Genomic DNA, 13,774 nt, shown 5'->3' with positions numbered 1-13,774 from the left:
AGGATGGAAGAAGTGATGAAGAGGAAGAGTTAGGATGGTGTGGAGATGGGATTCGGTTACAGTCAGGAAAGTGAGAGAGAAGAGATCAGCCACAAACAGAAGCTGCTGCACTGTGGCTGCCACTGTGTTCTGAATTCAAAACCAGGAATATTTGTAACAATGCAACTGACCTGACTTTCTTTAGAGGAATTTTAAAAGCAGTTTTTGGTTTTTTTTAAAGACTCATGAAGGTTTTATATCAGAATTAGCTATGACTTGGCTCGTAATGAGGCGAAGTTAATTAGTTCTTTCCTTATGTCCCAGGCTTGGCTAGCCCAAACCTGACTAACCTAGGGCCAGGACATGGCCAAAAATAATGACCCTAGCACTGGTTACTTTTCTCAACAAGACTCCGTTCAAAGTTACTTCAAAGCACTTGTTCTTTTTTGGTAGAGGTTCAGTTATGTCACGCTCTCTTAGAAAATGCACTACTTTACTGGGGGATTTACTTTGAGTTGGTGTGTTAGCTTCACAGGATTTGATTTTTAAATGCTGAATACTTAAAAATACATGTTTTACTTCTTCTGTTTGAGATGAGGCTTTTAAGGAGTAATAGGCATCACAATAAAAGCTAACGTGGTTTCCACTGTCATTAAAAAAGATATTTGCGTGAAGTGCTGCTTTTTCTTAAGGAGCACTTGAGTACAGCATCGCTCAGCAACACATAAATCAACTTTGACACCTTATCATCTGTATATTCAGGTTTAAATGAAGTCTTTCCAGTGATGGGACAGATTGAGTCTTTTAAACTGAACAAGTGAAAGGTGTCATGTTGTCATCTTCATCTTTAGGTTGGCAGCAAGTTTATAACATTTTGGAATTAGAATTTTTTTCAATTTGTCCTCTTGGGCCTCCAGCTTCTCAGCTTCTGTTCCCTCTTCATGTTTTTTATACCTAAATATCCTTACAGGGTCTTCTCTTCAGTTCTGAGATCTAAGGTAAGCCCCTTAGCATGGTGCGCAGAGCTTGCTAGGAGCTGCTTCCCTTCTCCTCTTCTCTGAAGCAGAAGGGCTTCAGCCAAGCCAAACAACAGTTTTCCATACATGCTGCGTTCTTTGATATCACTGTTTCTTCAAGCCCACATTGTTTTTTTTTTGTTGGGGAATACTCTTGCTGACTAAGCCCTGCTCATCTTTCTAGATAATGTCTGGATTCTCAGACAACTTCAGTCTGATTCTTTCAGTTTGAGTTAAGGGCCCCTTCTCCTAGGCAAGCAAATCTTGGTCATAGCGCTTTAATATTGGATTTCAGTTGTTTACTTTTCTCATACTAACCTCGGAATTTCTTTTTTTTTAATTTATTTTTATTTTATTTATTTATTTTTTATTCATTTATTTATTTTTGGCTGCATTGGGTCTTCGTTTCTGCTCGTGGGCTTTCTCTAGTTGCAGCGAGTGGGGGCTGCTCTTCATTGCGGTGCGTGGGCTTCTCATTGTGGTGGCTTCTCTTGTTGCAGAGCACAGGCCCTAGGCACATGGGCTTCAGTAGTTGTGGCTCGTGGGCTCTAGAGCACAGGCTCAGTAGTTGTGGTGCACAGGCTTAGTTGCTCCACGGCATGTGGAACCTTCCTGGACCAGGGATCGAACCTGTGTCCCCTGCACTGGCAGGTGGATTCTTAACCACTGCGCCACCAGGGAAGTCCTGGGAATTTCTTGAGGGACAGGAATTCTGTCTTATCTGTTTATCCCTGTCCTTTCTGGGTGTTTCATGTAGCTGATTTTTTCATTATCTGTGACAGGGCTGAGTTTTCTTTCCTTGTGAAGAAGTAGTTCTTTATTACTGGGGGGTTTTGACCAGAGGCCCAAGACCTCTATTATTTATAAATTTAACAGTTGTTTTTTTGAAGTATCCATACTGTGCCAAGGGCTGTGCTTTTGTTTACTACTACTGGAGGGATATAGATTCAAGCATCATATAAAAGGTTATGCTAGATGTAACAGTAAGTGAAAAAAGTTTGGAGGAGCAAAAAATTAAAGCAAGAATTTTTGAAGATACAAAGTATCAGGAAGGCTATTCCATGGTTTTATGAAGATTTCCACAAGGGGAGAAAAAGTTAAGAAGAGTTCGTTTTGAATACATATTTTTACAACTGGTATAGAAAAATTACCTCATCAATTTATGTATCCTAAGCTCAGGAAACACTCCTCAGTAGTTTGCTTCCAAGAAGCAAAAAAAATCTGCCATGATAGAAGGTAGATACTGCCATACTCCTTAGTGAATTGGTGTGTGTGGATTTCTGGAATTTTAATTTTATTCATATATTTAAAAAATTCACCAAATTTTTATTTTAAAATTTAATGTATTTAGAAACATTCTTTAATCTAGTTTCAATTTTAGAACAATGTTAGGAATGAAAAGTCAGTCTTGTATGTGGACAGCATTTTATATCTATAGTGGCTATCTATATCTGTATCATATCTATCTCTACATCTATATCTATATATCTGTATCCATACAGGCTGTCTCAGAAATTATATCTAAAGGTATTTCTTTTTCTCTTTTGCTTTATTTGGAAAATATTGAAAAATGAGCAAAAAGTAAAAGAAAAACAAAATTTCTTATTTGAAAGTAGGGTAGGATATTATATTTAAAATAAAGAAAACCCCTCAACCATTCATTTCTACCCTATGCTGTTAACATTTGGGCACTTCTTCTCCTGACTTCTGAAGATGCTCTTGTTAACACAGTGTAGTCATGTGCTGCATGCTATCTTTTATGATAGCAACTTTAAAGGTTCCTTTTCAGAATTACTCTATCTTTGTTCTGCTTTGAGCTATATTTGTATTTATTTATTTTCAGATCATTTATTTTTTACAAAAGCAAACAAAGCACATTGTTTTTAAAAAGAGTAAAAAAGTGTAGACATTATGTAGTAGAAAGCAAAATTTTCCTTTGTCACTGTTCTTCAGGGTAACTCATTAATATTTTGGCATATAATCTTCTAAATAACTGTGAACTGTGAATTGTAACCTTTTTCCCTTTTGTTTTTGTTTTTTAATAACAGGGTCACACTTTCCACACTCTGTCACTTATATTATTCATTCACTAATGCTTTATTTCATAGCTACTCTTCCCTGTCACCACATGTGAGTCCATCCCAGGCTTTTTACTGACTACATAATATTTCACGGAATAGATCTACTGTAATTTAATAAGCTGTTGTCCATTAGGGTGTCTCCATTATTTTGCTATTAGAAATAACATTGTAACAAGTGTTTGTATCTTGTACACAAGCGTGTATTTCTGTAGTGTAATACCTAGATATGGATTTGCTTGGTTGGAGGGATTGCATATGTAAAGTTTTGCTGTAATTTAAAGGATAAACTCTTCTTCAAGACTTTCAACAATTTTTAACTGTAAACAATAAAGTTCTGATTTGAGAATAAACATGGTTTAAAAGGAAAGACGGATTCCTGTTTAAAAGGAAAGATGGATTCCTTTCCTGAGGGCTGAATGAGACAGTACATTTCAGGGAGGGTTATTTGTTTTTCTCCTCATGTTTTAACCTGGATTTTCTGTGATATGTAGAACCTTTGAGAGAAAGTATTACTCGGTCTCCCTGCTGCTTTACAAAAGAAATCTATGTTCTTATTGGTGGCATCTCCCTGATAATGCTATTATTTCATTGCATGTTGGTATTCCTTGTGATGAACAATAATGTTTTTGGTTGAATTCTAATCTGTACAGTATGGTATAGTACAGAACAAAAACTGTTCTGTGGGGTAATTTATCTTAAAAGAAATACATGAAGGTGACTCGATCAATAAAAATAGTAGCCCCAGATTGTCATTTTACTTACACATTTAAGTTCTTTTCTTATAACCTTGAAAACAGTTGTAAATATGTCTTGTTTGAATAAAGGAAAGCTTATAGATGAACGTCAAATACATTTTCTTTTTCCAAAAGGATCATCTAATTGAGGCTATAAACCTTATTTTTAGGTTATAAGAGTGGGTTTGTAAAGTTATATGTTCATGGCTTTTCATGATACCACATACAATTAGGTGTTTGGTACTTTTTTAAGGTACTATCTCCATCTAACTTAAGTTTATTCACCACATCTTTGAGTCCATTTCACTCCAGCTATTTTTACAGATGTATCAAATTGCTATTTGAGAACTATATTACAGATTTCAAATTCATGTTTAAAAGACAAATTGGCTCACTGTCTTTATGGCTGTGGAATTTGTCTTAAACGCTGGGAACCTTAATAGTCAACCCATGTAGGGCTATATAGACATATATTGGAAGAAGGGTTTTGTATTTAATATATAACTTTATTTATTTTTTGAATTTTATTTTATTTTCTTATACAGCAGGTTCTTATTAGTTATCCATTTTATAATCCCAATCGCCCAATTCAGCACACCACCATCCCCACCCCCCTGCGGCTTTCCCCCCTTGGTTGTTCTCTACATCTGTGTCTCAATTTCTGCCCTGCAAACCAGTTCATCTGTACAACTTTAAATAATTTGTTTTGGCATTCAGAAAATGACTTTATTTTTCTTTAAGACTTCATAATCTTTCTAGTCTGATCTGCAAATGTCTATCTGCTAATCTTTTTGTCTATAAGATATACTTTTGAGGAGGTGATACTCATTTATTTCAAAGATTATTTTGTTTTTTTCTCCTTTTTACAGGAAACAGGCATCGTTGTGGGTCCAAGGAGACATTTTCCGATCCAAACTGAAAAATAGACCATCCAGTGAAGGAAGTATTAATAAAATTCTTTCTAGCTTGGATGATATGTCTATTGGTGGAAACTTATCTAAAATACAAAACGTGGAGAGATTTGGAGAGGTGAGTTTTTTCCAGGAAGATTTTCGTGTCTCCTTAAGACTAACGTTCTGCATTTCTTTGTTTCCCAATTGAACACATATAACATAGCCACATCTCTTCTCTGAATGCTGCAGTACTAAATTTTTAGGCATGGAGTCAACACCTATAAAGCAATAATGAAAGCAAAGAAAGCAATTATCCTTAAAAAGAAAAAAGCTGTAATTTAAGGAGTACAATTATAAAGGAGTCTACTCTGGTTTGGAAAATACTTACAAAAAAGAAATAGAAAAGCAAACTTTCTCTTTTAAAATGGAAATAGATATCAACAAGAAAAATCTTAATGGGACAGTTGGATATTACATACCACAAGTGGTACATTGAAGCCTCAAATTCATGATTTCTAAAGTAAGTCCAGAGTTGAAAACATAATCAGGGGCAACTTTTTTTTTTTTAATTGAGACTCCATTATAAACAAACCACTTTAAACAATTGACATACATTGTCTGATTTAATCTCCATAACTACCTGGTGAGTTAGTCAATATTATCTCTATTTTATAATAAGGAAATTGAATATTAGAGAAGTTCTCAGTGTCAGAAACATGATTAAGTCCAGGTCTATCTTATTTCAAACCCATATTTTTTTCTATTATACTTGCTACCTCAATAAAAATGATAGTGATTCACTAAGAATTAAGATCATGGGCATTTTTGGAGGTAGAAGCAACCTTGAAATAATTTGTTCTAGTTTCCTCTCTTGTGTGGATCAGAAACCCGGGTCGCACAACATTTTTTACTTGCCCAAGATTACAGAGTTTTCAAGTAGTGGGGCCACCTTAAGAGCTGGTAGTCTGACTCCTAGTTTAGCTCTGTCTACCACAGTATGCCTGAGGTGAAGCTAAGCACCTAGTTTATATTTGTATTTTTATGTCACTAAAGGGGCAAAAAAGCTATTAAAATATTTAAGTAGCCAGTGTAGGTTTACATTCAATTAGGCAGTGACCCATTAGACATGGACAAGGACCTTGCACAAGCTTAGCCCTCAAGGATGGAAAGAATGCATCATAGCTCTGTTAGGTCAACAGTTGGCATCCCAAACAGATTTTTTTTCACCAGGAAAGATAACAAGCGTGCTCGGAGATAGGGAGTGTTTTCTTCAAGAGGAAGGATGGGGACTGCTGGAGGAACTGAGTTTTCAACCCTGTGGTATGTTCTCCAGGACAGCCACTGATGAAGTGGCTAAGTTTACTGGTTTGAGTCATCTGTCCTGACCAAGCATAAATCTTATTAGCCAAGGTCGTGTTGATGTTCAGAGCCCTTGTAGACCTTTTCTTGTCTCTGTGTTATGGTTTGGCCTTTTCAAAGCAAACAAAAAGGATCTGGACTGACATTTTAATGAGATAATGTAGCTAAACAAGAACACTTTGTTGCTCTGGTCAGCATTTCCTCCCCAGGTTTGAGTTCAAGTAAATAAGGCTTTTGAGTTACGACCTCTGAAGAGGCACATATGAAACCCATCCATCTATCTGAGAAATATATTTATCTTGCAGGAACATAATGCTTTTTATATCATAATCTGTATTAAATTAACATCTGGTAGTTGGAACATTTCATTCTCATACTTTTTTAGATCCCAGTTTGTTGAACTTGAGACTGAATAACATTTATTTATCACTGGAAGGGTGATGAATGCAATATGATTGAAATTTAAAATAAGTCAGTTTGAAATATGAGCATATATTCAGATGTTGGCTGTTTTTCCTCGTTCCTATTTCCCACCCCCCAAATTAATTACTTAGCTCTCATTCAGAAGTGCTATTATTTTTGAAATTAGAGGACAGAAATGAAAGAGTTCAGAAATACTAGAGAATGATGGTGTGGTTAAGATTGTAGACAGTGACATATCTATGGGTTTTGGACGACTTTATAGTTAGGTGATGCTTTGTGCAAGGACCTCTTCTGATTCTGAGCCTTTTTATTGCTATGCTTATCTGGTGCTGTCTCCATGAATATGGGGAGTTAGTTTACTCAAGTGAGTATAACAGAGTTAGTGACTCCTTTATCATTCTTGTGAATTCCAGTTGGGAAAATACGTCAAGAATGCTGCAAGGGTTTTAATGTTTCAAGTTCTATACCAATGTTCAGGATAGAAGCCCATGGAAATCCTGGATTTATTTAGTTTATATACAGAGAAAGTGCAAAAAGCCAGTGTTCTTCTAGAGGTAGTTTTTTTTTTTTTTTAAGTCAAAAGCAGAGATAGCAAATTAGTTTTTGATTTCTATGCCTATAGGAATTTTCCTGTGATTGGTTATTAGGAAGCTTGGGAAGCTCCGTAGTTACCTGATTTGGGGAGCTTGAATGTATAGTTTTTCAGTGCTTACGGGGTGGGTAAAAGGAAAATAATCAAAAGTACGAACCAGAATGATTCAGGCCATAGTAATGGAGTAGGTTGTGGCTGTAATGAATTCTCTTCGCCCACTTAGAGTTATGAGAAATCTTTTAAAAATAGAGGCTTTTCCTTTATTGAACCTGGTCTTCAGTGCTGGGCTAGGAACTATGAAATGTACACAGCCCATCCTGTGGGTCTGGAGGGGGCTCCCTGCTTCACGGCCCTGCCTTGCACTGTCCTTTTCCTCCATGGTCCTTACTTCGCCTTCCTTGCTGGGCAATACGCTTTGTAAGGATGGAGGCTTCTATCTGCCCTCATCATAAGTCTATTCCTAGCCCACAGGGCCTTCGTAAATATTACCTGAATGAGTGAAGGCTGACAGTTTCACAGAAAACAAACGAGAATACAGACATGAAACTGGTAATAATCCAAGCTATCCAAGGGTAGCATATGCTCAAATATAAAATAGTACCAGCAATAAGTGCTCATTTTGACATTGAGTGGCCTTAGGATCCATTCTGTATTGGGGTTATTAAAAAATGGCTTTAAATGGAATCGAATGCACTTTATTTAAAGTGCCAGATGTATAAGGAGTTAAATGAGGAGCTTACGGGGCAACAACAACCACCTAAATGGCACCTACTATGTGCCCGGCACTGTCCTAAGCACTTTATTACATGGATTAATTTTAGGCCCTAGAAGAGCTGTATGAAATAGGCACCTTTACAAGGTCCATTTCACAGATGACATAACTGAGGTAGAGGAAGTTAAGCTGCCTGCCCAAAATCACAAAGTACAGAGTGGAGTTGTCATTTGAACCCAGGCACTCTGGCTCCAGCGTTGGCCTCTGACCCTGAGGCCTCTCACTGTACTATGCTGCCTCTCCACTGGGTCCTCTTTGTGGCTCTAGTGCATTGCATACAGTCATTTTGGACATAACCTTAGCCAACGTGTCCTAATAAATTTCTCCTGGAACTGCAATTGCTTTTATCTTTTTCCTACTCTAGGGTGATAGTCCAGTATTAGCACACCAGTCAGTGTGTACTCTTGAGTTAGAGATATTAATTAGATACAGGTGCTGCTGATGTTTAGCCATGAGTTACCATGATTTATAAAATCCTTTGCCCATGAGCTGGGTACATCTTTAAAAAAATCTATGAAGTAAAAATTAAATCTCTAAGGCCCTACTTTTAAGCACCTTTCTTTCCACTCTTAGGCCCACTAAGGCATTCCAGGTCCAATCTGAAAGCCGCAGGGATCCACCAGAGGCTATCAGTAAGGGGAGTGACAGTACACAGATTCACCCTTTGAGGAGCTCACCCTGGCTGTGCTGTGGAAGGGGTGCTTGTGTCTGTGTGTGGCCCGGGGTTGGAAGGCCAGGGAGTTGGTCATGAGGCAGTGGTCCAGGTGACGAGGTCTGAACCAGTGGCAGGGAAAAGGAAGAGGAGACGAATTTGGGGAGCTCTGATAAATCCAAAGTTTTTATTGATCAGAAACAATTTATGAAGGCGACCTCTTTGCCTTTCTCCAACTTTTACATCTCATAGGATTAACATCTGAGAGATGAAAAGAATTTTAGAGATGACCCAGTCATTTTTCCTTGCCAAATCATTTAAATCTGCTAAAAATTCCATTTTTGTCTTTTTCTTTCAGTCCTTAGACTTCTATTTTTACTTGTTTCTATTTCAAACTCTCCTTTTATGTCATTTTTCTATTATAACTCTTTCATCTTTATTCCATAGTGTGCTGTATTTCATCTAAAATATCTTTTCTTAATGGCATACACAATGGCCTCCCTAGTAGTTTTCTCTGTTACCATTTTATTAATGGTAACATTAGTAAATAAATTTATTAATGTGTTGGTCAGTAATTTATCCAACTGAAATCTATGGGCACAATTTAATTTATTTGATTTTGGTTTTCATCTTGTCTGCATATAGAGAACAACTGGTGGAATAAAATACATCTTCATATTTTATGCTAGTTGTTCTTTAGCTAGACCATCACCTATAAATAACAATATCTTTAAAAATTCTCCTTCTTTATGTGTTTTAGTTGGCTCTATTTTCCTGTCTTTATGTAGGGCAGGCTTGTATCCAGAAGAAAACGCACTGATGCTCAGACCCTCCAGAGGGCGACAGGGGGTCTGAGAACAGACCCCCGTCCTTGGGGGAGCCAAGATATCAGGGTCTTCCCTGAACTAGGCTTCTTCACCATTGCCAGCAATCGTGTGGCTTTGTTTCAGGGGATCTGCTGCTTCCAGAGTAGCTGAGAGCAAGAGGGGGGCTATACTGGGACTCTGGGGAAAGGGGCTGGAGCCCAAGAGCACACGGAGGCCTGGGTTAAATTCTCGGCATTTATCGTTTGTGACTTTGTTCATCGTTAGTCATCATGAGGAATGAATTTGGTATAAAGAATGCGGTATAACAGTACCTGATGAGAAACATCTTCAAACTGCCCTCGGTCCCCCAGTTCTTGGGATTGATTTATGCCTCATGACAAATGGAACTCTATTTTCTAATATACTTTTCCCCACGCAGGCGCTTGTGACCTAGTATATATTATAAGTGCCCTAATAAATACAGGGGTTGGTTATATTCCTGTCTGCGTGACTTATTCAGGATTCCAGGAGACCAAAGTCCTCTTCTATATAGTTTTTTTTTCTTTTTATAAAAATATTTTTTATTGAAGTATAGTTGATTTACAATGTTGTGTTAATTTCTGCTGTACAGAAAAGTGATTCAGTTATATATATATACACATTCTTTTTTTAATATTCTTTTCTATTATGTATGGTTTATCATAGGATATTGAATATAGTTCCCTGTGCTATACAGTAGGACCTCGTTGTTTATCCATTCTATATATAAAAGCTTGCATCTGCTAACCCCAACTTCCCATTCCATCCCTCCCCAACCCCCTCCCACTTGGCAACCACCAGTCTGTTCTCTATGTCTGTGAGTCTGTTTCTATTTCATAGATAGGTTCATTTGTGTCACATTTTAGATTCCACACATAAGTGATATCATATGGTACTTGTCTTTCTCTTTCTGACTTCATTTAGTGTGATAATCTCTAGTTGCATCCATGTTGCTGCAAATGGCATTATTTTGTTCTTTTTTATGACTGAGTAGTATTCCATTGTATATATGTACCACATTTTCTTTATTCATTCGTCTGTTGATGGACATCTAGGTTGTTTCCATGTCTTAGCTATTGTGAGTAGTGCTACTGTGAACATAGGGGTGCATGTATTTTTTTGAATTATAGTTTTGTTGATATATGCCCAGGAGTGGGCTCACTGGATCATATGGTAATTCTATTTTTAGTTTTCTGAGGAACCTCCATACTGTTTTCCACAGTGGCTGCACCAACTTACATTCCCACCAACAGTGTAGGAGGGTTCCCTTTTTCCACATCCTCTCTAGCATTTGTTATTTGTAGACTTTTTAATGATGGCCATTCTGACCAGTGTGAGGTGGAACCTCACTGTAGTTTTGATTTGCATTTCTCTAATAATTAGTGACGTTGAGCACCTTTTCCTGTGCCTGTTGGCCATCTGTATTTCTTCTTTGGAGAAATGTGTATTTAGGTCTTCTGCCCATTTTTCGATTGGGTTGTTTGTTTTTTTGTTGTTGAGTTGTATGAGCTGTGTATTTTGGAAATTAAGCCCATGTTGGTTCATCATTTGCAAATGTTTTCTCCCATTCTGTAAGTTGTCTTTTCTTTTTATGGTTTCCTTTGCTGTGCAAAAGCTTGTAAGTTTGATTAGGTCCCACTTGTTTATTTTTGTTTTTATTTCTGTTGCCTTGGGAGACTGATCTAAGAAAACATTGGTATGATTTCTGTCAGAGAATGTTTTGCCTGTGATCTCTTCTAGGAGTTTTATGGTGCCCTGTCTTATGTTTAAGTCTTTAAGCCATTTTGAGTTTATTTTTGTGTGTGGTGAGAGGGTGTGTTCATTGATTTACATGCGGCTATCCAACTTTTCCAACACCACTTGCTGAAGAGACTGTCTCTTTCCCATTGTATATTCTTGCCTCCTTTGTCAAATATTCCTATTGTATATAATTGACCGTAGGTGTGTGGGGCTTTTTGTTTCTTAATTTTGTAATTTAAATGTGTTTTGAATAACACTGTATATAACTATTTTTGTCAAGAGTTTGAAGGCTGTTAATCATTTACTAAGAATTTTATAACTCATATATTTTATATTCTTAGTCCTAAAAATGGCTAAAACTTCTTACAGTAGCCACAGAAATAAAATAAGGGGAGATAGGTTGAGACAAAAAAAAACATGATTTATATTTTAGCAGATATTTTTCAGACCTGTACTGTGTGTCCAGATCTTTTCCCCTCCCTCCTCCTTCCCCAGGTCCTGAGTTCCAGGCAGTTTCTCCTACCTTAATCCAATCTGTCCTCTCTCACCAGACCACTGCTGTGCCCCCCGCCCCCAGTCTTGATCTCTCTGAGTTATTCTCCTCACATTAATCAACTGGGAGGAAATATTTACAACACATTCAAATGAAAGTTTTTTTTATTTTAATGTAAAGAGCTCTTAAGAAATCAATGTGCGGCTTCCCTGGTGGCTCAGCGGTTAAGAATCCACCTACCAATGCAGGGGACATGGGTTTGAGCCCTGGTCCCGGAAGATCCCACATGCCGTTGAGCAAGTAAGCCCGTGTGCCACAACTACTGAGCTTGTGCTCTAGAGCCCACGAGCCACAACTACTGAGCCCACACGCCTAGAGCCTGTGCTCCACAAGAGAAGCTACCGCAATGAGAAGACCGCGCACCACAACGAAGAGTAGCCTCTGCTTGCTTCAACTAGAGAAAGCCCGTGCACGGCAATGAAGACCCAATGCACCCAAAAATAAATAAAGAAAATAAATAAATTTATAAAAAAAAATCAATGTGAAAACTCCATGTACACAAATAAAACAAAATGGGGGCCCTTATGGTTGGTAAATATAAAAAAATGTGCTACTTCTCTAGGAATGAAAGGAACACAGATGCTATTTATGCCTATCAACTTGTATGAGATTAAAGAAATGTATGCAGTATTAGCAAGGGTTTGGGGATTAAAAAGCTCTTAAACATTGCTAGTTGGAGTTTAAAATGGTGTAGCCTTTCTGGAGGGCGGTTTGATAACATGTAGCAGGAGACTTTAATCTAGCAATTCCACTTCTATGCATTTATCTTAAGGCAATAATAATAGGACAGTGTTCAGAAACCATGTGTTTATAGAAGGATGTTTGTTGGAACTGTTTATAGTGATGAGAGACAGCAAACAGCCTGACTTAGGGCAAAATATATAAAATTTGATACATCTCAACAATGGAATTTTATGGAGCAATAAAACATGATAATGTAGAAGATTTTTAAAATCTACCCTGAAACACTTCTGTAGTATATTTAAGTGAAAAAGTAGGTTACAAAGCAGCATGTATAATTCAACCTCCTTTTGAGAGGAAGAAATGTGTTGGTGGGTATGTATAGATAGCACAGGGGAAAGTCTGGAAGACTATATGACAGAATGCTAATGTGTTTTACTTTGATGGTAAGTATGTAGGTGGCTTTAATATTTTTTTAATCTCTTTTCTGTAGTTTGTTGTTACCTATGACAAACAAGTATTATATGGTAAAATATATATATTTTTTCTTTGGAAAAGACATGGTTTCCTTCTCCAGAGGTTGAGAGCTGGGACTTAATATATAATGTTTTCATTTTCTTTGAGAGCCAGTGTACCTAAGTAAACTCCTTAAGGAGCTTAAGAAAAAATATATTAATTCTGGGTAGTTAGGTACATGGCTGGCTGTTACATCATTTTGTTGTTTTCTACGTGTTTGAAATGTATTATAATTTAAATTTTTTTCACCTTTAAGATTTACAATAAAGTGGGAGAAATAAACACATGTAAAGTAACTATAATATAAATATACTGTTACTTTCTTTAACTGTATATTTTAAAATTAATTTTTATTTTAGAAAATAATATATGACCACAGTTTTAGAAATAGCAAAAGTATTGAATTCTAATAAAAAATCAGTTCCCTATCCCACCTTTCTGTATCCCCAGACCCATTCTCAAACAGGAGAAACCTGTAAGCAAATTAACTGCCAAATTTCTAAATATCTTTTTTTTTTTTTTTGCGGTATGCGGGCCTCTCACTGTTGTGGCCTCTCCCGTTGCGGAGCACAGGCTCTGGATGCGCAGGCTCAGCGGCCATGGCTCACGGGCTTAGCCGCTCTGCGGCATGTGGGGTCTTCCTGGACGGGGGCACGAACCCGTGTCCCCTGCATCGGCAGGCAGACTCTCAACCACTGCGCCACCAGGAAAGCCCTAAATATCTTGCTATAATGCTACTTTTAAAAGCTTATCAATTTCGGACATTTTTCTATTGCCTCCTGGTTATGGTAGATAGGATTAGTTCTCCTACCTTGCTATCACCTCTACTTCCCCTAGCTTCCCAATATAGCTATATTATAATTTTTGGTTAAACCCAAATAATGTATACATTATTACAAATATTGCTCACTGTTGAGCTTAGTAGCCCACTATGACTG

The 13,774-nt window shown here is 37.2% G+C and overlaps 1 protein-coding gene across 4 annotated transcripts in view; it reads left to right on the top strand.

The window, feature by feature from the left end:
• Positions 1 to 13,774, top strand: part of CDC14A (cell division cycle 14A) — a 184,284-nt gene that overhangs the window by 142,531 nt on the left and 27,979 nt on the right. For all 4 annotated transcript variants that reach the window (XM_060302138.2, XM_030868810.3, XM_060302133.2 and 1 more), the window contains one exon: positions 4,680 to 4,839. In XM_060302138.2, the coding sequence (XP_060158121.1) occupies positions 4,680 to 4,839 (160 nt within the window). The remainder of the gene's footprint in view (positions 1 to 4,679; positions 4,840 to 13,774) is intronic.

The sequence above is a fragment of the Globicephala melas genome, chromosome 1, assembly GCF_963455315.2.
Source record: "Globicephala melas chromosome 1, mGloMel1.2, whole genome shotgun sequence".
NCBI lineage: Eukaryota > Metazoa > Chordata > Mammalia > Artiodactyla > Delphinidae > Globicephala > Globicephala melas.
This window is presented reverse-complemented; position numbering and strand designations above follow the sequence as displayed.